The 25,984-nt window shown below is 39.2% G+C and overlaps 1 protein-coding gene and 1 non-coding gene across 5 annotated transcripts in view; both read right to left on the reverse strand.

The window, feature by feature from the left end:
- Positions 1-25,984, reverse strand: part of CALCR (calcitonin receptor) — a 150,744-nt gene that overhangs the window by 38,401 nt on the left and 86,359 nt on the right. For all 4 annotated transcript variants that reach the window (XM_030264670.4, XM_072925535.1, XM_072925536.1 and 1 more), the window contains 5 exons: positions 18,803-18,956; positions 17,211-17,321; positions 9,359-9,471; positions 5,309-5,400; positions 260-386 (listed from right to left, as the gene is read on the reverse strand). In XM_030264670.4, the coding sequence (XP_030120530.4) occupies positions 260-386; positions 5,309-5,400; positions 9,359-9,471; positions 17,211-17,321; positions 18,803-18,956 (597 nt within the window). The remainder of the gene's footprint in view (positions 1-259; positions 387-5,308; positions 5,401-9,358; positions 9,472-17,210; positions 17,322-18,802; positions 18,957-25,984) is intronic.
- On the reverse strand, positions 22,865-22,962 carry MIR489 (microRNA mir-489). Its single transcript, NR_049156.1, has one exon. It is a non-coding gene; the product is annotated as a microRNA mir-489 (primary transcript).

Consider the following 25,984-nt stretch of genomic DNA (forward strand, 5'->3'; position numbering starts at 1 on the left):
CTAGGAACAGTGGAGGTCTGACACATACTTGTATGGATGAGCTGGCTGGAACAAGTCTGGGGCTTGTACAAGATTCAAAAGTTTTTATTGCTTGGTGAAAGGTCTGAGCAAGTTGGAGTGAAATTCTCAGAATCTGCACCCTCTGTGTGTGTTTTCCCAGATGGCTATCATAAGCTGAGGAATGGGAGTTCTAGGTTTTGGCACGGCCATAGTGATTTTACTTGGGTGTTCGGATGGAGAGGAGTCATGTAGTACTTACAGGGTCTCTTTTTACAAGGCCCGGGTTAGGGACGACAGCAATGAGGTGGGCAATTGTAAACATGGAGTTCAGCACATAGGAAAAGAACAAATTCTTATGCAGTGTTATCCTTTGACAGCTGAGGCTCCTGAAAAATATGTAACACATGTCGTAAATTAGTATTTTTCCTCTGATGTCACTTTAACAAGCTCTTTCTGGCAACAGTCTCTCAAGAATGTCTTTTGGCAAAGCATAATTGGAAAATACATGCCTTGCATTGCAGCCATAACCTCTGAAAAATATTTGGGTTTGTTTTTACACCTGTTTAGCACCACATGCTTTTTAGACCATGTTGTAAAGACCTATCCAGCTACATTCTTAGCTCTTGATGCCTTTTTTTAATTCATGGTAATTGAGATATTAAGTGGTGAAGCAGAACCCTGAGAATTTTTGGATGCACATGATGCAAGTAATGAATATCAGGAATACTGCTTTATAAGTAACTGTTCCCTGGAGACTCAATTTCTCAAATACTCAGATGAAAATTATTTTCTACTTCAGGAATTAGTAGTGGAACAGGATGGGAATTTGGACAGGAATCTCCTTAAATTACAGGGGATTTGGGTTGGTATCCTGCATATTTCTAACTCCATCTGAGATCCCAAACCAGAGGAGGTTGTTTTCCTGCTCAGTAGGAGAAGAAATCTCTTGAAATCACTGGTTTTAGAGAAGGTAGGATTGATACTATTGTAGGTAGCAGAGTTTCATACATTTTCAGAATATCTGTGAAACCAAATAATGACTGCAGTTTCAGACCTGAACAATCTCCCATTTCTAATTCATACCCAAATCCTCATCTCACCTCCTTGTACATCCCTGAGGCAGAGGAAAAGGCCACTGCAGCTCCCCATGCTCCAGAGCACAGCACCAGGCTGACAGAGGGTGATTGCAGAAAGGCAGTCATGGAGCTCTTAGATAATGATGTGCTGTCCAATGATCACTGAGAGCAAGGAGGCAAAACTGCTAGGTAAAGAACAGCGAAGAAATACTACTGTCTTGCCGGGCCAAGCTCAGAACTAGGAGTCTTTTGCAGTCTGGAATGGGACAAAGTCTGTGGATTCCTTCTCCTCTGCTCGTGGAGGCCAATGAACAGTGCACTCTCTTCAAAAAGAGAGAGCTAATCTAGCCAATTGAGCTATTTTCTGCTTATTTTGCTTGCTTGCTTGATTTATTTTCCTTCTTTAGCCCCTGCCATTTATTCTTCATTTTCCTTACACCTACTTGCCAAGTCATTGCATGGAGTTCTTCCTTTAGCTTGAGCTCATCTTTCTGGTTATGGTTATCAGCATCCAGCAATGCTTATCACTTCTTTAGACCTCCTTACTTATCAAGTCCCCATCCGTGGTTCAGGATGTCCATGAGATGCAGATCCTGGTGGCTAGGAATGAGAATATGTCTGTATACTCGGCCCTGATTTTATAGCCCTCCTTTAGCACCAGCTATTAGCAAATACTGAGCACCAGATACAGGGCTGGGTTCATGAACTTTTATTTGATTCACTGTAGGACATGGTATTGGAAAAAGCAGACCATTTTTTGTAGATACTACATTGGAGCTACTCTACATTCTTGTGCTTACTCTATTTGTCCCCATCACAAATCTAGTCTGACACACCTTTTCGGTTCCTAAGCTCTGGTGATATTATTGAGTCCTGAGTCTTCCTTTGTCCCCTTACTCCATCACAATACTTTGACTATGCCACTTAATCCCACTTTTTTTGGGACACTATAACACACTTATCACTGTTTATCTTTCTTTTGCAGCCCTGGGAACAGGACTAGTGTGACATCAGTTCTGTTCCCAAGAAATAAAATATTTCCTTATAACTGGGAATAATCTCTTCAGCTCCTGGCCACAGAAATGCAGACCCTTGTCTCTTGAGGTGCTTTTCTATGCGGTTTCTGGTACAGGGAGTCTTGTGATAATCTCAGCCAGGTAAGTGTGTCTCAGCTCCCATTCCTGTCCTTCCTCATTGCTCTACTTGACTTTTGTCAGTCTTATTCATCTATTAAATTGGACTGTCCCTCAGTACATGCTGCCTTTGTGTGCCACCCAGCCTCCTTACCCTACCTGCCATCCTGTCTTAGTTTTACTTTCTCATCTGTTTCCCTCAGTATTCCCTTTTTTCTTTGATCACAGCTCTCGTGGTAAAGATCCACCTGTAGCATTAGCATTTATTTCCATACCCTTACTTTCCAATTTGATTTTCAGTGTTTGCCATCACAATGGCATCAACATCTGCCTGACTTTGTCCACACCAAGAGGAGAAAATGGAACCAAACTCTTACTTGATTCATCCTTTCTGGTGGTTTTAACAATCATTTACAATCTTCTCCTTTGATCTGTTTTAGCTCTCTTCCTGGCCCTTTTCATGTTAATCATTCCTTTGTGAAGTTTTTGGAGGCTTCTTGGCATTGTCCCCACCATCTTTCTGTATTCTCCCTATTCTGCTTCACTCTTGGGTGTATGGTTTGACTCTTGGGGATGGTGCTAAGCAGGGCCAGGAGTTGGAATTGATGATCCTTGGGGTTCCCTTCCAACACGACATATTCTGTGATTCTGTGTGATTCTGATAAATCAGTATGCAAGAAGACATAACTAAGCCAGTTATCCATGTCTAAAACTTGTGAGCTTTTGTGTCTCCAAGTCTCTATCCATTGTCTTTTTAAAGTTTCAGTCTGCTATTTTTCTTGTGTCTCCCCTGTGGTTCACATCGACTCTGTCTCCTACATTTCCTTTTTCAGACAGGTTCTCTTACCTACTCACAGTCACCCTTACTTTACTGTTCTTATCTCTACTTCCCTATTACAACTAGAATGTTTTCCTCATAGAATTGCCCTGTGAATCTGTTATTTTTCTCATGTATGAATACTGAGAATACTGATTTTCATGTCTAGATACTTATTTTATTCTCCTCCCCCCCCCCCCACTGTTTAGTTATGAAATTATTTTCATGCTTTGTACCATGTCCTCCCTTGCCCTGGGGAAAACTCCCCAAAAATTTCACAAAATGTCCTTCCATCCATTACCCTTCAACTCTTTTTAAAAGCCTTGGCAGCAACTAGATTGCAGGTGCATTCATAACACACCATCTATTATTCTGGCAAATATAGATTTGCTGTACGCCCCATCTGTCTTTACACAAATGTCTTTGTTTTATTAATTAAATTGGAAGTGATTTGGAGGTAGGAGTACCTCTTTATTTTGTTTTTTATTAAATAAGATAATGGGGTCTCACTCTGCAATTACAGAAATCTTACAATAATATGATGTTGCATAAAGCTGTTAGACACTCTACTTTGTTAATACTTTCTCCTGTCATGAGTTCACATTGCTTAGTGATGCTCATCACTACTGATTCATTATTCCCTTCTGAAAGTACTGCAACATCTGTGATGCCAGATCATTATGAATCTTGATACCCAAAAGTGAACTGAAAATAAATCTCTGCCAGCGAAAACTCATATGTGGGAAACTGCAATCCCTGCAAACTGCCTCTAAAGTCAAAGGCTATTATGCAGTCCTGAAATCATCTCTTGCTAGCTGATGGACTGTCTGATTGACAGCTTCCCTTCAGCTGAAGGTCAAATAATCTATTGCTGTCATAGCCAGATGATAAAAACAGCTGAAGGTTACACAAGCCCTGCTCCCACATAGTTTCACTCTTACTTTCCTGTGACTGTAGTTTGGTTTCCTCTTTGTCTTCCCATTATGAAGCACTTTGGTTTAATTCCTTTCTCTCTTCTCCCTATAACCTTTGTGTCATGGCTTAGTCATGGCAGGGGAAGGAGAAGCGGAGGAGGAAAGAGAGGAGGAGGTGTGCTACTGTCTGGAAGGCTGCTGCAAAGACCAGTCTTTCAGTGCAGCCTGGGACTGTTGTTCATGACTCAGAGCTCACAGTGAGTCAGACAGGCTGACCCTGCTTTGCTTGCTGCAAGGAATCACCTTGCTGGTCCTTTTACCATACCTAGTTTGACCAGATCCCGCTTTTACTGTCCCAAAGAACTCAAACCAGGGTATGGGGTTCAAAATCAGATAAAACTGTGCTCTTTCCAGTTTTATCAAAGCATTACTTTGCTATGGTTTTGTGCTATTTATCTGCTTAGATGGGAAGGGAATTAATCAGTTCACTTGGCAGAGTTTCTAGCTATCTCTGTAGCTGATTTAGATGTTTTATCACAGGCACATATCAAATTGCCTCTTTAGAAATTACCAGAATTCACAGCCTGTATTTGGATCCACCTATTTGGAGTTTGAAATCTTACAGAATTATATAATCTATTAAAAGTCCAACCATTTAATTTTCCTATCTTTCCTAGTCTTATTCCTGGTGATGGTGATGTCTGGGACTTGATCTTTTACTACTCTTCCTGTCGGGCAGTTGAGGCAGAGGCATCTAATTGACAGTAGACAGATACACTAAAGAACAAGATTGAAATGCTCTAGTTAAGCTGCCATACAGTAGCTGTACTGCTTTCAGTGAAAATCAATCTCCTTTAAAATTCTAATACAGCAGTATTCTGTTTTTCTTTTAATGAGGATAACAGGCTGCACACTAGCGCCAGATTCACTCTTAGGGCTGAGTTCTGTAAGCACCTACTCAGGTCAATAGCTCAGTCCTTCAGCCTCAGTTGCAGGTAGTCCTGTTCTTCTTAGAGCTCCCAGTCACTGCCCCAAGCCCCAGTCATGGTGCCTGGCAAGCTCTGGACATGCTCTTAAGGAACATAAGGCAATAGGTAAATAAAAGACCTTACTGCATCTCCAGTTGCACTATTTCCCCATGGGCTGCACTTCCACACCAGTCCTGACAAACATAAAAGCATGGCCTTGGCTATACTCCCTGGGAGAGGTCCCATTGGTGAGAGGAGCCTGTGCTCAGACTTCTTCATCAGGATTATATAAAAAGACACTCAGAAGAGCTGCTTCTCACTGCCATGACAACTTCCAAGATTTCCTTTGGTTGAGATGCCTCAGGGAAAGAAGAGAGACTGTCTGTTAAGAAACACTTACTTGAAATAGAAGAAAATTGCCAAGGAAATCAACAGGGATGTTATGGACAAAGTGTGGCCAACGATCGCCATATAATAAAGTATGAATGCCATCTGCAATTTAACAAAAAGAAAAGGCAAGCATGAACAATTTCAGGTACTTCATTTGTTTTCTCATTAAGAAGGAATCTACAAAACCAACCTCCCATTTTGTATTTTTTTTTCTTTCAAACATTATTTTTCCATATATTTTTTAATACCAGCAATCTATTAAATAGAATAATTCATGATCTAAAGATGTGTTTCTTACATATGCAGAACTGTTCTTGATATATTGAAATATATCAGGTGAAATCTGGTGAAATCCCTGCTCACAGTGTGTCACTAACTTTCCTAAGCTCTATGTAATACATTTAGATTTTTAATATGGTCATGACAAGTTTTCACACATATGTAAAAAAACAACTAAATAAAATAGGTTGCTGCAGGATTGTTAGCAAACTTTTATGGGCTGAAAGCAGCTTAAACAACAAGGATCAAAAGCTTAATGGTCACTTTTGGACATGAGTCAGTACATAACTGCCCTCAGGACTTGTATTAGGGCTGGATTTTTGTTCAATTTATTCATCAATGAGCTGATCCAGAAAATCTTCTAAATTTCCAGGTGATACTTAGGTCTTCCAGATTATAGTGAGGCACTCACAAAGGGCCTCATTTGACTGAGGGGACAAAAAGATATGAGCTTTAATACAGGAAAAAAGTGGGCTGATAGACCTAGGACAAGTGATCCAAATCCTGTCTGCACAATGCTTAACTTAGGGCTGGAAAACTAAACTCAGAAAATAGATCTTGGAGTCATCCAGGCCAATTCTCTGAATCATTTACTTACTGTGTAATAATAGCCAAAAAGCCAGCAAAATATTGATTATGATGAAAAAAAAAGGCACTGGGGGTGCCAAACAACAACAAATGTTTGAAATTTACAGCACTAACCTTAAATGCATGTGTGCTTCTAGTCTCCATATTCCATGAACATAGAATAGTAAGGAAAGGTGAAAAAGGCAACTAAAATAGCTGAGGTTGAGTTTCTGCAGGTACAAAGGCTGGGATTTTCCTTTTTGGAGAGGAGCATTCAGAGGGGGCTTATGGCCTTCAGAGTCATGAAAGCAGCAGCTGAGGTGACCATTATGCTCAATGCACACCACACAAGGACAGCACATCCTGAGATAAATTCTGGTTCACATTAGTGTGAACCTTGGTGCTGGGCAGCTCAGTGGTCTGACAGTGCTGTGAATCCAGTACCCATGGACAGATAATTGGGCTTTCACTGTGACTTGTGGCAGGGAAATCTAAATTTTTTTTATGCCAAATTTTTTACACCAGTTGTAAAATAAAATTGCAGGACAGCACCTGAACATCAGAATGTTGAGGTATTTAAATATCACACTTTGGTCTCAGCTAAGCTCTTAAGCATCAGTGATCTGTCAGAGAAGCGAGTGAAGGAGGCTAAACGCCATGCCAGGCTTCACCACTGCCTCCTTTCAGAAAGCAAGGACATAGCAGCAGCCTGTCCAGGAAAAAAGACTGGAAGTCTCAGTTCCTCTGCTGGGTTTATTCTCTTTTTAGCTCTGTTTTGTTAATTTTTCTTTTGCTATGCAAGAATAATTTTCCTCTTTTCAGTAATTAGATGATTTTCTTCTTGTAGACTGAAGTTTTGACACTCACATCTTTTTTGGTGTTTGCAAGTAGTTTTAAACTTTCATTGAGAACAAATACGAAAACAATTCAGAAAGCAAAACCATTCCTCTTAATAAAGGTGCACATCTTATGTAATTTGGTCTTGAGACATTTTACAGCTTTCAAATAAGCCTCTGCATTAATTAACCTAGATGGTGGTGGCCTGATTCAGATTTAAACCAGAGTCACATTTACACTGATCTGACCACGCAGAAGAGATATGATCTGAGTGTAAATACCATTCACCAAGTTAGGGAAAACGATTTGTATTTACTGAAAATACCCTAGGTCACTTGGTTCTTCACAAAGATTAACCACTGCATTGTTACTGAGCACCAAAGCTTGATAACCTGTTCTGAGAGCACCTGCAATCCCAGAGAGGACAACCTGAGAGTGGAGAAGATGAGACAACTTTCTCCTATACAGAGTAGTGGGAGAGGTTCACCTATGTACGTGTGACATTTGTTCCACTTAGACTACAAGATTGCTGTGTTTTTTAACGATATTAAATGGATATATTCTTAAAGCCTGAACTTAATTTACAGATGATCTGTTCAAGAATATATTTTTCTACCTATCTTTTATACAACATATAGCCTAAAATATCTAGAAGTAGGAAAGATCCCCAGATAGTTACATGCAAGTTTATGTACACCCTGGAGGATTCTTTGTTATTCAATCTATCTAACTTTCTGTGCTCAAGTCCTAAAGCAACTATATTTGGGATTCAGCAACTGCTTTTTTATTGCATCCTGCAAATTTACTATGCCAAATGCTTAAAAAAGCCTTAAAATATAACAATGGTGACAGATCAAAATGGGCTGAAATGTCAGCTAACAAAGCATATAGTCTATCATTATGTTTTTAAGAACTGGCTATAAAACTTTTTCAATGATCTGTCTCAAAAGTTTAGCATACTGGTATTTAAAAAACTTAAATGTTCTTCCTTATTCCTCTAGAACTCTTGAGGGAAGAGAATTCTCTAAGAGTAATATCTTTGACTCAGCAAACTGAGTATATTATGAGTACACAAGTGGAAACAGTCTACAAATGAACCACATTTCTGTTTATTGAAGACTTGGTTTAAAGGTCATAATCTAACTTGGTATTTCTGTAAAGATAGATTCTTTCTGCATTTTTCAAAACTTTTTGTTTCAGAAAAATCATAATGTGCATGTAATTTTCCTTTCTATTCTGTCTGTTCACTACATGAATGATGTTCAAAATTCTTCTGGAAAGCATGGATAATAGGCAACAGAACCACATTTTTTTGCCTCCTTACATGCGCCAACATCTGGAAAAAATTTATATTTATGGTGCTTCCACATGATGCCTCTGTAAGCTAATATTGTTACTAATATTCTTACCTTGTCACATAGATGAGGCTCATTTTACCATGATGGTTTGTCATGCTGCAAAAAACCCTTAGAATTCACCTCCTGCCTAGTCCAAGGCCCTTTGGGCTGAGTTACTACTAAATATACCTGCATAATGCTTTTTGGCTGTATAAGAAGAGGTCCTCCAACACAAACCCCAAATCAAATCACTTCTTGAATCTTTTCCTTCCACTGTTCCGAACAGTCACAAATTATTCTGTCACAAATCTATAATAATATTTTCCCTAACCTCCACTTGCATTTGAGAAATATATTTGTTTTTATGAGCTTCCCTAACTTAATTTTTTAAAGCTTTTCTCAGATTTCTCTCTCCTTATTTCTTTTGATGCTTTTATATTTAGTTCTTCTCTTTCAGTTTAGCACCTTGATTTTAGAAACATTGATGCAAATGCTTAATTCTTTATTGTAAATACTCTCAATTACTTCAGTAAAAGTCAAAGTTAAATGTGCTCCTGATTGTAAGATTTTCTGGATTAATGATACCTTCATAAATATTTTTTTTTAAGAGTGTGAGTACAGGGTAATACTCTTTGCTTAAGAGAAATAATTTGGACTTGCATTAATATTAGTAGCCCGGAAGAGAAGACATCAACATCTTGGAATATTATTGTTACAGAAAGCGAAAAGATTCTAAAAGGTTATTTTATAACTGTTGGCCCATCAGGGAAAATCACAGGAATTAAAAATGCATCTGAAAAATACTGCAAAACTTATCACATGAATAACCACTAAATTATCCACCCCACAGCAGACCAATATTGAGGTTTGAGCACTCATTAAATAATTTGGATAAGCTAAAATGATAAGAACAATGTTATTTAAGTCTTGTGCAACAAATAAAGCTGAGGTAGGGCTATTCTGGTCTTGTTCACGTGTATTATTGCTAGCCCAGCCCGAAACACTGCCAAACAACCACTGCCTCTTTAAGTTCAGCGTACCTTCAATTTTTCAGAGGTGAAAGAGTTGCACAGGGTGTAGTTGGACCAAGTTCGGTTGCTCTCAGGATGGCGGAACCAATTTCCAGTTTCATCACAATATTTTGAGGCCCTCTCTGATGATAAATTGCAATAATAGTTATTTTAATAGATGCATATTATGAATTAAAAAAACCCCATCTAAAATAATTTCTTTGTTTGGGAATAAAATGTCTGTGTAATAAAATCAAAATTATTTTCAACCTGTGTAATTAATATACACCTTGCTGTTTTGTTGTTTTGCTTTTTTTCTGAGACTTATCTGGTGGTAAACTTGTTTAGCTGTCTCCTGTTTCACTGCACCCACTAGGGTATATATTTCAGCCTTCACTGAGACGCAGTACTTAGCTGATAATAATCCATTTAAAGAGGCTGTTAACAGCAGCTTATGGGAGAGAAAATAACCACAGGTGCTGATGCCAGACCTGAAGGAAGTGTGCAGGGTTTCAAGTGTCAGGGTTAAACGAGTTAAAAATACTGTGTAGATAAAGGGCAGTGGGTAATGTATAAACCAGAGCCTGGGTGCTGGAGATGCCAATAGCCCAGCCCAGCCCAGCCCAGGGCTCTCTCTCTGTGCCCAGGAGTGGAGAAGTCTCTCCAAGCCTCCGCCCCGGTGGAATCCTGACATGCAGAGTCAGAGATTCTTGCTCTCCTCAGGGTCTGCACAGCATGCAGGCACAGGGAGAAGCAGCCTCACAAACGTTTTGGCACTGGTCCCATGTATCCAGTTTAATTTAAGATGGCTGCAGAGCTCTCTCTTTCAATAATCTGACGAGTCTTTGGCCTCTACACAGGTGTCTCTGGTGCTGGCTCCTTTGCACAGGTAGCTCTGGTGTCCTTCCTGACAGCCCTGCCATATGGAAGGTGTTCCTGGCTCATGCTCCTGGCCCTGCATGTCCTTTGCTGTGCTGGGGGCAGGGGGGCCTCAGCTCTGCGGGATGCCCGGAGCTGAAGGCGTGGGCTGTGTCTGTGTCCCCGTCAGCCTCACGCTCCTGCCGGGGACACCCTGGATGCAGATGGTCACTCCTAATCACCTGTCAAGTTTTGGACCAGTTCCTTTGGCCTTTCCCCAAGCATTAGCCACATGGGAGTTGCTGGAATGTTTGTCCAAGTAACAAAGACAGGATAAGATCATAAACGTATAAAATAATAAACAATTATTTGATGTTTTCTTAGATAGTGGCACAGAGACTTATGAAAAGCGTGTTTTTAAATTCTGTTTAATTGCTCTGACTTTTAAAGTAGTCTGAAAAGTCTATCTTGAATTTCCTTTGCCTTTTCTAGCTCTATAATTTGATTTGCTTTATACTTAGATTATCAGCATTTCCAGTCAATACACTTTTACAGAGACCATAGGAATTGGAACATACAGATTTTCATTTTTTGTGGTTAACATTCCCACTTACTTTTCTTCATCTGATGATTAATAGTTCTATTAATTTGTAAGATTCATACTCCTAAAGCCTAAAGAAAGGAACTGATCATATGGATAAGGTAAAGATAGTACAGAATGAGTTATTTTACTCTGACTACAAATATACTTTATAGTGACCTTGCAGAAAAAAGAAAAAAAAAAATCCCCCAGAACACAACATATTTTTGCAATTATTGCGGACTTCAAATCATTGTTTTGAGGGACTTGTTAAATATCAATACGTGCATCAACAATACCAAGAGGAACAGTACATGTTATTTTAGCCTTCCATAGCTAAAGCTTTGAGATAATCTCAGACTGCCCATGTAGCAATGTTCCCTTTTACTCATTGCCAGATGCTATCAAAAGCTGGAAAAAGTTTTGAGTCACAGATGAAAGATTAATGCTTATGCTACCATGGAACACAGCGTGCAAGCGTTGCACTGATTATCCCGTGCACTCTGCGAAGTGCACGGCTTTTGTTAATCTGCTACAGAGAACGTATGGCAATGTCATCCATCATCTCTGTACTTCAGTGCCTGGGTAGGCACTCTGCCAGAGTATAATGTGGCCTCTGTAAGTTAGAGACAAACCTTTCACTTTATACTTTTCCTTGTCCCAGACAAACACTGATCCTACTGAAAACTGATCCTACTCTGAAAGTGCTGATGTGCCACAGATTTCTTGCTGTGAGAATAGACAGCTGGGGAATAAGCCCTCTTTACTGTCCATCCTAGTGATTCAAACAGGTCAAACATCTCTTCTAAATCTATTTTATACAGAAACAGAGCTGCAATCCAACCACTGTTCTACTGCAAGTTATTCTAGAGTGACCCAGTAGCAGGTGGGGGATATTGATCCTGGGCATGTGTTGGTTCTTTGTGCTAACCAGAAGAATATGGTAAAGTATGAAAAAATACACACATGCTAGGATGGGTAAGACAACACTAGCATGGAAATTTGGGCTTTGAGATTATTAAAATACTGTGTAAACACTAATTGTTTAGGCTCTGTCTGTACCCTATCAGCTTGGATGGGATACCACTTGGACATTGCATTCTTTGCAGTGGAAGAACAGTGACATCACATTGTATGATCTCACCTGATTGTAGGAACCTTAAAGCTACATAATTCATTGGTAGCTGTGCAGAATCTTTGCAGTTAACTGAGAGAGATAGACACTTCAAGAACTGTCTTGGCAAAATGGATGAAAGCAATCTCATCCACAAAGCAAGTTTCATGGGAGCAGTGAAGTGTCTTGAAAGATTAACCAGTAGCAATTTTTTCCATGGGTATTGTTTATGCCACTAATAGTGCTTTTATGAATCATATGCTCATTAAAAAACCTACAGTCATCTATATGTAACAAATATCTTAATATTTCTGGAACAGCATGATAGCTCTATCAATCAGGCTTTTCACAATTAGACCAGAGCTATAGCTAGCACATGTTAAAGGAGCCAACATCAGTTTTTTGTTTATTGGTGAGTTATAAGATGGAAGAAGAAAGTTCTCTCCTTTGCAGTCCTGCTCAGCGCATACCAGACACTGAATTCTTTGCCATTGTTTGGATAGACCTGTGCAGTGCTTTGTTTTGCTGATGAAGGAATAGTTGATGTTGTACATCTGATTTACTTACATCTTTAGTAAAATATCCTGGAAGAAACTTTTTCAAAAATTTAAAAAATGCTCTCATATAATGCAATGAAGATCCTAGGAAACTTCAATTCCAGTATCCTAATAAATGAAGGATTATCACTGTCTTCAGAGTGTCTTAGTGAGCAGAACTAGAATCTTTATAAGCGTGATATTGGATAGTATGGGGATAGGAAATGATTTTTAAAACACAGCTGTCAAACTTGCTAAGGAGCAAGACAGAAATACACAGAAGGGTAAGGAGAAAAGAAGCAGCTGGACAAAGAGTATAGTTTTGTCATTTTTATAATTGTCTAAATTATATCCTTCAAGACAAGAAAATAGGACCAGCAGAAATCCAGAACTATTTTAGTTAAATGCAGCCAAAATTTAGATTTTGTTGCAGGAAGAGAAGTGCTCTCCCAGTGGCACAGCAGGAAAGCAAGGCATGTTCTTCAATTGTGAGAGGCAACAGCACATTAATCATCACCTGATTAATAATCATCTAATTGCTTATGGATGCATATGGATTTGCTTCCAAATTGCACTTCTAGAAACTCTTCTCCTGGAGCTACATGAAGAGTTATGAGTAACAGCTTACAAAAGGGAACTAAAGACAGAAACCCAACAAAGCAGAGAGCTGAGGGGAGTTTTGCTGTATGCACCTTTGGTTCACGAAGTGGGGTGGATACTGCTCTTAAACACTGCTTTCTGCCAAAAAGTAAAGAGAGTGAAACTGAGATGAAAAGGGGTGTCAGCCACAAAAAACTTCCACATCTGGCTCCCTTGTTATATGACTGCACCAAAATAATCCTGACTAAACGCACTGTACAGGGACAGTCAGGTGGGCAATGTACGACTCCCAAGCCACAAACCCAACAGCCCACAGGTGGCACAGGACAAGGCTCAGCTCCTCCTGTTGCCCTCGCCAAACCTGCCTTGCTAGAAGGCCATTAATCCATAATGTACTTTTTTTCCTTCCATTAGTAAGAATATTGGCAGCATGAATTACATACTTCATTCCTCAAAAACTAAACTCTTACCAGTTTCAGTGTGACCTGGAACCACTCCAGAGGTATTATACCAAAGATTTAACCTAGATTTAAAATATGAATATAAAATACAATTTGAGAGAATTACATGTTGCCGGAGTAGGAGCATATAAGATAGCCCTGCTCAGAACTTCACAGCCAGAAGTGGATATGACAATGAATTTCCTGCTGTCACTGGCATTAAAGCAGGTCTTGTTATGTTTTCCAGACAAATTGATTTGTTTTTATGCATTATCACATTGTGCATGATGTGCACTGTGAGAAAGAGATTGCTTCTTTCAGAACACAGATTCCTGTCTAGTAAGAACTGATCTAAGTTCAGTGAAATAGGTGGGACTGCACTTGGTAGTTAACTGTGAAGTTGTCAGATGGAAAATGAAGAGACCACTGAACATGTTCTCCTTCTCTTTGTTTCTGTGTTCTTTTCTTCAGAATACAATTTCACTTTGTTTACTTGCCAACATACTCCATCAATTTCTTCTTGGCATCAGTGCTGAATGTTGTTGGAGATCAGATACAGAGAGCTGGTATTTGGCATCCACAGATATGGATGGGAGGAGGATTTGATACTATGCTGACAATAATGTTTAACTTTTCCAATTATGAATGATGTAAGTATCAAAGCAAAAAAAAAAAAAATACAGAGGAAGGACATTATTTTATTTCAGATCTCAAAGCTATACATGGCCTCTTAGTGAAGTGACATAGCCATCAATTAGCTGATACACAGTGGTTTTGCAGATCATGGTGCAGCCCAAAACAATGCTGCATGAAATACTTGTTTCAGAAATCCATGGGGTTGCTTGCATGCCTAAAATACATACTGAGGTATTTGGATGTCAGAGACTCAGTGGGGAGGAAATCTGACAGTCACTACAGTTTTCATCATGGAAAATTGCTATTTTTTAGGATGAAGTTTCTGTTTCTCAGCAGAAAAGCTGGTTATATTTTGTTTAACATGAATAAGGTTCCAAAGGAAATAATGACTTGTGATACAAAACCTGATAGACTTCTCAGGACAGTTCAGCCTGTGCTTTTGGCCACCTGTTAGTGGCAGCCACTTTCATTAGCAGTTGACAGACTTGTAGACACCCCCCTTATTTCTTGTCTCCCTCCTACTTTATTAAGTCTCCATGTGACAACCAGCCACCTGTAAAGCAAGGCTGACTACCCACTGGTTTGATGCCACATCTGTAACACATGCTGGGTTACTCAACAGCTATTCTAGGAAAGCAGCTCTGTCTCAACCAGGAGAGGCTGAACTGCTGCCAAAACTGGGAAACAGGGTTAACTGACCAGGATTCAGGCAAAGAGGCTGACAGAAGAAGAGAAATGCCCCAGAGGAAAATACTTGTCCAGAAGACCACAGGTATTGCTCCTAAAGAGGACAGCAGAGAGAACAGTAGGAAATTAATTACTGGAGGAGGCTTTTCTTCCTATTTCTGTGTACAGAGAACAGGAATACTAAAAAATTCACAAATTTTAACCTTTAAATCTTTCCAGAAAGAGTAACTGCAGTATGCACACACTATGGGCCAGACTTCATGACAGGCATTTGTACATTAAGGAGTAATTTGCAATCAGTGTACAAGCCACAGGCATTGGCATTAAGGAACATTAGCAAGTGGAGCGAGATGCTTCTCCATGGATGGCTTCAAGTGTTTCTTTGAAGAGTGCTGTTGTAGCAGAGCAATTAGTTCAGAACAAGTCACTGGAGACAGACAAGAGGAAAACTTGAGAATAGATGGTTGGGGAGCAAGTAGGAGAGTGGCTCTGAAATCACTCCCATCTATGAAGGATGAGGACCTTTAGTCATGGGGGAACTTCTCTGATCACAAGGCTGCCCAACACCCACCTTTGCAGGTACAAGCTGAGCATTGCATGGATTATATAAATATATAACATAAACTAAGACTGTTAGTGCCATATATTTTTTCTTTGTTGAAAACCATGGAAGCAGGGAAAGGAAAAGACTTGTAGTAGATCTTCCTAATCAAAAAACGGGTTGTTGCTGTGTGGGAAGGATATAATGAGTAAAATGGGGTCTGAAGAAGAAGGTACAGACCACATCTTAAAGGCACTACTAATATGCATACAGGAAAAATTTTGTGCAACCTCAGGATCCAGAGTCTCAGGATCTCTCCTGAATGCAGGCATTTCTGTCTGGGAACTGAACTAAATTTGGCCAATTCTTCTAAAATGCTCTTTTGGAATCTATTGTGCAAATAGTCTAATGGTTGCAGTACTGGTCCACAGAGAGAGAGGCCTGAGTGAAAGGCAATCCTGCAGTTGAGGGTTTCAGCTTCCCATTCTGTTGTCCCCAGATGCTCCAATGATGAGCCATGAGCATGACCCTGCTCCAAGATTCCTTCTTGAAAACTTTGACACTGTACTGAAAAGAGATCAAGTCTTGTGAAGAAAGGGCGCAAAGGACAAGACCTTGTGATTTGGTGCCCATTGTCTGTCTCAGGGGTGTAACTTGCTGTAAAGATATGTTGGGCTGGTCTCAGGGTGTTTCCACAGGAAGTGCATAGTGACCTCACCACATAAGCTCACTTTCCAAGCACAGGATTCCTGAGCAAACAGATTTCTTTTGATCCATCCTGTCCAAAGCCTATTTTCACTAGAAAGAACAGCACTCCTTCACCAAAGATTGAATGGAGGCCATACTGGGTCTAACATTGGAAATTTGCACCTTGCTGTGTGAATTCTGTAATTATAGACAGCTTGATTAATGAAGAACAGAAATAAAAATCAATCTGGCTGCTATTGTAAATTGGATTCAGCAAAATGTGTACAGGGCTTGATTCAACCTGGAAACTCCTCAGTTTCTAAATAAGCAATAAGCTCAAGAAAATCAACAGTTTTAGTTAATGGTGCTGGATAATTAACTCACAGCTATGCAATAGTTTGTTTCCTTAATTTCCAGTTGGGCACATGTATTTTGGGTTAAGCTTTTTGAAATTTTTCAGATTTATGTACTCTCCTTCCCAAATGTTTAATTTCATATATTTTAACTGCAATTGGTACATTGTGACTATGTGGAATTTAGCACTGTGTGACATTAAGGACCAGCTATAAGTAACATGTCCTGAGCAAGGAACACACAATTATGTCTCTCATCAAACAGTACTCTTTGCAGAATTAAACTTGTGTCTAATATTTTCTCGTATCTATTTAAAAATACTTCCATTGATTTTTAATTTTTCCTTTTACGCATTCTTCAATTACTTCTCTCAGTCTACTTTTAGTATTTGTATGAATAATTCAGCTAAGAACTGAAACTCAGAGACTGAAAGAACATTATTTCTTCTCGTCTTCTTTCATAAAATTATATTTTCCAATATAAACCAAACAAAGAACATACTAATACATATTTCAAGCACATAAGCATCTTCTCTTCTTTATAAAAACCTTAGAATGAGGTGCTAAGAATATTTTGATGTTGTAAATCAGAAGCAAACATTTTCACAAGCTAGATTCCATAAATCCATTGGTTATATTTACATAAATATAAATACATATTAAATATTTTAAAAATGAAAATATGCTAATTACTGAACCCGAAAGCTTTATGTGTTTTAATTTCTACCAAACTTTCTGAGATTTCATAGAGCTGCAAATATGCCACTGGATTGAGCACACCCACTCAATGGCACAAATGTTCTGAAGACAACCTTTGGAAGATAAAATGATAAAAAAAGAAATACTGTACCAGTAGGATCGAAGTCTGGAAAATAATCTGGACAATTCTGAGCAGTGAGCCTTCCAGCTGGTGTGTCATCCCAGCACAACCAGCCATCCCATGTTCGGTTGCAGAACAGACCTGGACATTTAGGAGGATTGCAAGAGTTAATTTGACAAAAAGAGTTAATTCCCTCCTGAACCACACTCTTCTAGCCTTTCAAGGATTATTGGTCCTGCAGACAATCAAGTTTTCTTTTTGTAATATATCCTTTTATTATTGCTACACTTAGAGTGTCATTCAGGCGCTACAGGGTACTTGTTTTTACTGACCTGATGTTAGTGGTGTTCATTTTACCAGAAAGTTACATTTTAAAGCATGTTGAATTGAACTTTGAATGTAAGATCCAATCCTACAAACTTCTTGATTCTTTTTCTGTCAGCTCTAAGCAAGTACACTAGTGGTACCCAAAGACCTGTGAGACGTCCACTTTTCATTTCACCTTTTGCTGCTCAGTAGGTTTGAAAATCAGGCATTTGAAATGTAAAGATAGGAAGCATTTGTGGAGACATCCCAGCAAAAAGCAACATTAGCAGACACAGGTCCCTGTCAGGCTGCTGCCTCGTCCAACACCAGAGATGGGTGATGTAACTACAAACCCAGTGAAGCAGGCGCAAGACTGATGTGTAGCAGGCAGATTCTGCCTGCTGGTGTTGTCTAGGTCGGCATGCTGCGACCCTTCCTCACCATGCTCCTTCTGGGAAGGTGGTGCTGTTGAGACTGTGGGATGTTCCCAGCCCCCAAACAGCAGCAATGCCAGGAAGCAGAACACAGCTCACTACTGCTCCGTTACAGAGATTGTACATGCCATGGTCCTCAGAAATTGTGCTCTAGGACTTCTTGCTGTAATGTGTAACATGACTCATTGTGCATTTATACAAGAAACACATTAAACGCCCCCTACACTTCCTGGCTATTTTCTATTCAAAGCCAGTTTGTGTTGGGGAAAAAGTATTTATCACCAAAATCAGGTTAAAGTGAAATAGAATGAGAAGATACATTTTAGCTTTTTTTCATACTGGGCCTGAAGAAGTATTAAAATGAAGGCTGTTTCTGAAGGAATCACATATGCCTTGTATTCAGTAAAGATGTTTTATAAACCTCCTTTTCCTATTGTTGCTTCTGAATATAGAATACATGGAACTTGTGCTGGTACAGAGCACAACACCCAGCAGTCAATAGATAAATGGCAAAAAATTGAAACACTGAGTGGAGCAAACAGAACAATGTTTATATTTAGGATTCACAATCAGGTGTGACCTTGCTGAGAGGTTCAGGAAAATGCTATCCCCCAAGCAAGAACAAGAGAGATTCAAGCAGCAAAGTACTGAGCCAGAAATGTAGGGGACAGAGGAATGAAGAACTGTTCATTCCCTGGGTTCCTTCCAGACTTTTTCCTTTCTTTGGACTTAGGAGGATGTTAAGTAAGTGTGAATTTGATTACTGCTTGTGGAAAGGAAACGGCACGCTGAGGAAGACTGGGTACTAGAGAAGAAAAATGTTTCTTTATAGTTATATAACCACACATGGCAAAATACAGATTCTTAAAAAACCCTTTTTACCTTTTTTCTTGTATGGAGGAGCTCTGTTCATCCTCTCATAACATTTGAACTGTGAATCTATAATCTTCTGCCGTATGATCGAATTTTCAGTTACTACAGGCTCTAATGTAGGATCAGTATAATTTACAGTAGAAGAAATACTTGGAACAATTCTCTGTATGGAAAGGAAAAGCTGTTAGTACAACTGGATAAGCAAAGAGGATTAAATTTTAAAAAAGTGAGGATCAGAAATTCCTATTACTCTTTCTTGAAATGCCTTTTATTTGCACATATGTTTATCATTATGATGGGCCTTGCGCTACTTACAAACTAAATGATGAATTTTATTAGCTTACCTCATGAAAACACAATATTTTTACCAAGCCATTTTTCTTGGTGAAGAGAGGGTCACTAAATACTTGATAAAGTCATCAAAATATTTTCATTTAATTTAATGTCTGCAAGACAATTTTCTCTCTTCCCAAAGTTAAATCCATGAATTTCTGTTTACTTGTGCTGATTTAACTCTAGACAGTGCAGACAAAACACCTCAGTGGCACAACCTTTGCTTTCAACTGATTATTTCATGTTTTATGTCACCTGCTTTGAGCTTCTGCAACAGTTCATAGAAACACCAGGTAGAGTTTAAGCCTCGATACCTGACCTTAGCTCCTAGTTAAGTACCTTGAAAGTCTCCCTAAATTTGATAGTCTAAATAGCAAGGTCCTCTTTGATATAGTAGCACCTTCTGAATTATCCCATTCTGAGCTGCCTGTTGGTTAAAGGAAAGGATCACTGCCTCTGGAAGGCAAAGATATCAGCTAGAGAGGTCATTTATGTTCTTTTGCTATCCATCCATCCATCCATCCATCCATCCATCCCTCCATCCATCCATCCATCCATCCATCCATCCATCCATCCCTCCATCCATCCATCCATCCATCCATCCATCCATCCATCCATCCATCCATCCATCCATCCCTCCATCCATCCATCCATCCATCCATCCATCCATCCATCCATCCATCCATCCATCCATCCATCCATCCATCCATCCATCCATCCATCCATCTATCCATCCATCCATCCATCCATCCATCCATCCATCCATCCATCCATCCATCCATCCATCCATCCATCCATCCATCCATCCATTCTTCCATCCCTCCCTCCCTCTGTCCCTCTTTCCCTCTCCTCCCTGTACAGCTGATGTCTGTGAGCAGAAATAAGTGTGGAGCTTTAGTTTGTTCTGCTCTGCCTCAATCCTGTACCATGACTCTTTGCTTGAATGTGATAGTAAAATATGAGTTCCTCTGCTTCCCCACTCAAAAGCAACATTGCTGTAGCACTTTCCTATCATCACCCTCTGTTTTCCCGGACACTAAATGGTACTAAAGCTATCACAAACACATTCAGATTCATTTGCAGGCTGCTTCCAAGTCTAGGACTCTGATAAACACACAACCTTGACCTTTTTAGCAGCAAGACCTTTTTAGCAGCAAATGCTAATACAGAGATCTTTAGGCATGCATTCGTAGTTGTTTGAACTTAAAGCACGACAGGTTTGAAAGTTCAAATATCGGCTTACTTCTTACATTTTGCTGCCCCTTTTTCGTGTCACATCACAGGCAATTGCAGTCTGTCAATATGTTACTATCCACCTCCATTTGCATGCTAAACCACCCTTGTAAATACACAGCAAAACCACAGTGTGTTTGACTTCGTTAAAAGAAAGCCATTACTTTTATCCTGATACTTCTGTACCAAACCATGTCAGTTTAATCAAATCAATTATGTTTTTCTAATCTGATCTGATCTCATCTCATGTCTTTTGGCACAGATGTTTTCAACTGTATACACCTGATAGCTGGAGGACGTGGAGGCAGTCAATTTTAAGTTGTTGTACTTAAGTAGGTGCTTGAAATAAAGTAGGAAGAATAAGAATGAAAATATTTTCTGGCAGAGATAATTTTATATAAATTTCAGATATATGTATACATCACCCTCTTCCCCTCCTCACAAGGTATCTTTGGACAATTAAGCCATTTGGAACATTTCACCTGGCCATCCAAGTGAAAAATTAATATCTAGCAAGTCAGAACAGGAAATAAAGAAGCAAAGCCAAACATCACGGGTCCCTCAGTTTAAAAAAGACTAAGAGAAGCAGCTGGAGTCCCCAAGAACCATTTAAAAACCAGCCAAACAAAATCCTAAATCCAGCACAGGAAAGTGCTGGATGAGATTCTTCAGACAACCTCAGCTTTGTCTTAGCCCTTCATGTCCATGTCCATGACACAGGCTCTGGGTCTTCTCTGAAGGGTTAGTAGATACTGCATGCTAATTTTCCCCATTCTTATTTTGAATAATTCCTCAGTTCCAAGCTGTTTGTACTCAAGACAGAAATAACAGTTTCATCACAGGATGCACAGAGGACTTCTGTGGCAATTTCCTTTCTTCTCGATAATTTCTCTGTAATTCTGGGCCACTTTGAGACCACATCTACGTGTGGGATGACAGTTTTGAGGGGTGAAACACAATTCAGACACTAAAGTCACTTTACTCTTATAGATAGTTTTGTTACTTGCAGTGTGTAATTCCTGAAGAAGTCAGCTCTTATTAGGTAGAGTTTAATGAGAATATTCTGATCCTTGAAGGTAGATAATGCCTGTGGTGTCTTGCATTGTGTACAAAATTATGTAAGAGTGCTCAGCCATGTAACCAGGATGCCCATTCTACTGCCCCTGCACAAGGCAATCGTGGAGCAGCTGAAATTGCCAGCAAAATTTCTACTGCCCACATTTAGGCCAGCAATTCACTCAGACAGATAAAAATATGAATTAGTTGCGTCACTAAAACTCAACAGTTGAAATCACTTAATGGCCTCCACTAAAATGAAAGCAAGTTTGGATAAAAGTTGTAATAATAACACTGGATTTGTAATTGTCTCTTAAATGACTTTTATTCTTTTAATTTTTGTTTTCCTTTTTAATTTTTCTTTCTACTAAACACAATAACTCAGATTTTCAAAGTTAATTGCCCAAAAATCTTTCTGGGCAGTTTTAATGTAATTGAATAATTTGTGTGTGAAATCAAATTAAGGGGTTATACATAGGTATGTCACTGGGATTATTCATCTGTGATATGCCCTTTAAATCTACTCTTTCCTTTGATCACTGTTCCTCATTTTTGTTTGCCTAGATTTGAAAAGCTGGCCTTGGAATCTTGAACACAATTTTCTTCTCCATTGAAATCAAATTACCACTTCAGAGATTAATGAAATATGAATTTTGTGGCTTGCTGGAGGTGGAGAAGTCATATCCCTGTTTCAAATACTGGATTTTTACCATGCAAAAGAGAATCCCATGTCCACCACCCAGAATTTAAAGCCTGACCTCCCATGTCAGTACAGTGGGATTATGATCCAGCCTTTATATACCTGCAGTTCAGTCAGACAAGGATTTTGATGCAGTTTGTCAGGTCAGACATCATTTGTTTTAGTCTTCCTCACTCCTTACTGTACAGTCAGAAAATGGCAAATGGGGCAGGAATACATCTCTCTGTCATTATTCTCTTTTCAGAAATAGCAGGAGCTTGGATATGGCTACATGGGAGAGAAAGTTTAGTCTGTATCATGTTAATGGGAGAGGCTGGGAATACCCCATGAATATCTGTGTATCAGCGTTTGTATCAGGTCTCATGAACTTCATGATTTCAACTCATCTCTGCTACAATGTTTTAATTGTTATGTCAATGTATTTTAGAAATTAAGACTTAAAAGATGCATTTGTACCACAAAAAAGCCAAGGTCAATTAATCTTCACCTGGCAGCTACTTACAAATATTGAACCTATAAAATATGGAATAAATTTTAAATTTTCAGACTCCATTACTGCACATTAAAAAGCCTTCCCATCCATTCATCAGCTATTTCAGAAGGAAATATAGATGATGTTTATACAATAAAGGAATGCCTCATTCATTTATAAACATTCTTTATTAAGGAGAAATAAATAATTCACAATAATCAATGTGGTCATTGCTTAAAAATGTACTGAATTCTTCAGAAGAAAACAGTTTAAATGATGTCCCATGCAGCAGTTTAGCAGCCGTACATATGATGTCACTCCTAAAAGTCCAAGTAAATGACGTCATACATACGACCACCAAGCCACCACGTGACAAATGACTGACATAAGAAAGTGAATTATTATTACAAAGAGAAATTACAGGCTGCTGGGAATGCTGAAGTTCACTTTATACCTAGAATGAATAAAGGATTCTGAGAAAGCGATTTGGCTTAATTATTAAATTATACAAGAATGAACAAACAATGCCCTGGTTTCTGTAAGAGAAACTCCTGTTAACCTGTGCCAGGCTGTTGCCATTTCTGCAAGGGAGAATGCATATAAATTAAACATAAAAGTATTTCACTTTTTCTTCCCCCACAAAATAGTGGACATGATGAACAAGCATCCCCAAATATTTTTCCTCTGCCATTAAGTAGCTTGCAGGACACTAACACTAATTGTACATGACATTTAGGAAAAGAAGGCATTTGTAGCTGTCTTTTTTTCTCCCCCTCTTCCACTAAAAATAGTAATTTAGCAACAATTATTGGTGAGCTCAGACTAGTACAAATTCTGGATGCTCTAACTGCTTTTTATTGATTTCAACAGCTCAAACATTCACTTGGTATAATTCTTTTAAAACTGCTGTCTGCAGTCATCTCTTTGTGGATCACTAAACTCCTATTCTTCCATACATCACATTTTAGAGCAAGAGCTCAGCATGATTTAGATGAGTTGCAGAGCCCTTCTCATACTTTGATTATGTTTGAACTACTTTTCACAACTGTTAGTTTTGGGACAGATAAGAAAATAACTGATACCTTAGGATGGTCATTAGCATAAAATATTCAGTAAACATAATCATTTCTATCCATCAGAAGTGTGCTAGGAAGCAGCAGGCAATTTCTTTGGGGAAATACTACAACACGACGTGTTTGACTTAATCACTGAATGTTAGAATTTTCCCATACTCTACCTCTGTTGGAGCAGGATGGTAATTATCTCAGTGAGATCCCATATGACTAACATGGCAGATTTTGGCAGCTGTTTAAACAAGCATGAGATTATCAGGTGCAGTAGATGAAGACAAGGTTGTTGTAATGAAAATCAAGTCAGAAATCTTACAATTCTTTTCCATTTCTACAAAATTTGCTTACAGAAGAAGCTTTACATTCATTTTAGCCTGATAAAAACTGTGGGCTAATCCAGAATACTTCCTGGGTATTTTCTTGCAGCCCTGATTATCCTCTTGTGAGAGGCCTCTTTGCTGCAATCAGCTGCGTAGCAACAGTCTTGTTTTTTAAAAAAGCAAAGATGTAGTCAAAACCTCCTGGTCATCCCTGAAACTGGGTGAATAGAACAGAATACAGCATTCCTATTTCTTGGGAAATGATGAGCAGCTTGGCTCCCAAAGTCTCACACTAATTCTTGCCACCTTAAAATATCAGCAATTTGCTTTCCAGAGCTTCCCTTGTGTGAGAACAGGTTCAGAACTTCTGAGTGCACATACTTACAGCGTGAAGCAACCCATAAATAGTCACACAGGGAAGTGTACATGCAGAACAGCAGCTTCCAAAGGCATGGCCTAAGGTGATGAGACCCAGGGGGATCTCACCATCCAAGGCTGAGGAAGATCGTGGGCTGCCAGAGGTGCCAGACAGCAAGAAGGCTCAGAAGTGAGACAAAGGAGGCGGTGACAGATCTTCAGCAGCTCTTCAGCAGCTCTTCTGGCCCATGGGAGATCTGCTCTGGACCTGATGCTGGAAGAGATGCTAAGCAGGAAAAGTCTTGTTCTCACAGTACCTGCACAGGCATGGGTTTCAGAGGTGCACACTGAGAGCCACTGAGCTGAGCAGGAGCAGGAGCCCAGCGGAGTTTGTGGCCACACCACTCCACCAGTGTGTGTTGCCCTCCCAGCTGTGAGGATCAAACAGGTGCACCATGGGCAGCTCCCCCATCACGGTGGCATGTGCTTAACTAATGGTTCTAGAGGCTTGAACCTACCCTACCACAGCTCTATTCCAAAATACACCAGTTTATGCAGTCACTGAAAATTACATTTAGCTTTTCATGGAATTAATTTTCAATGTTTTGTGAACAGGAATTATTCACAAGTCTTTCAGGTGTTGGAAAGAAGAACCAGACTGCAGATCTTTGTGATTAAGGCTTGGTAACAATTTAACAGATTTCGACTCAGTGAATGTACACAATTTGTTTTTCACTCAAAATGAATTTATTTTAAAATAGAATATTGGTCTAGTGGGCCTAATTAAAAATAGTGTGGCCTTTAGCTGCAGTATCTGTTTAGTCCTTACTATGCATATTGTGGTTGGCTCAGGACACAAAATTGGTGTATGTGGGAAAAACTACTTCATCAATCCTCATTTCCTTGGACATTTGTAGGCACAATTCTTACTTGACAAAATAAAGCAGAGAATAGAAATATCTTCTTTCAATGTTCAAAAATTGATTGATCACACAGGAGAGACCCAAAACTTCTTTGTCCTCATTTTCAGAAGTTTGATGCTGCTGGGCACACTGTGCTGGTGCTCCATCTTTCTTGTGAAGAGACATGTGCACTGAGGACATGAACTAATTGCTCCAGCATACCAGGAGTCATGTACTTGAGGAAAAAAAAATCTCAGCCACATTCTGTGGCTCTCAATAATTACAAAAAACTAGAGAGCATCAGTATAAAGTGAGCTATGACATAATGAACAATTAAATTTTCCAGTGGAATTCCCTTTTTATAGTAGAGGATTATATGGTGATGCATTATCCTGCATCCAAAAGCAAGGGAGTTGCTTGTATTTCTAGATTAGGTCTTGGAACAACTGATACTTCAGGGTTTTTTTGGCAAAGACGGGTTATTATGGATCTGTAGATGGAAGTGCTATAAATTCTATGCAAAAAATTACATGCATAAAAGAGATGGTTTCTATCAAAAGGTACCAAAAGCCCTTGGTGACAAGTCTAAAGGAGGTGGTGGGAAGGAAGTGTCTGTGCACACCAAGTAAGTAATCTTTTGTCTGTGACAAAAAATTGAAGGAGAGATATGAGAAGAATCTGAGGAAGTCTTCTGCAAAGCACTAACTCTGTATAGAGGGGCAGGGTGTGCTCCAGGTCTGAGATTGTG

This window comes from Taeniopygia guttata, chromosome 2 (assembly GCF_048771995.1).
Source record: "Taeniopygia guttata chromosome 2, bTaeGut7.mat, whole genome shotgun sequence".
In the NCBI taxonomy this organism is placed as follows: domain Eukaryota; kingdom Metazoa; phylum Chordata; class Aves; order Passeriformes; family Estrildidae; genus Taeniopygia; species Taeniopygia guttata.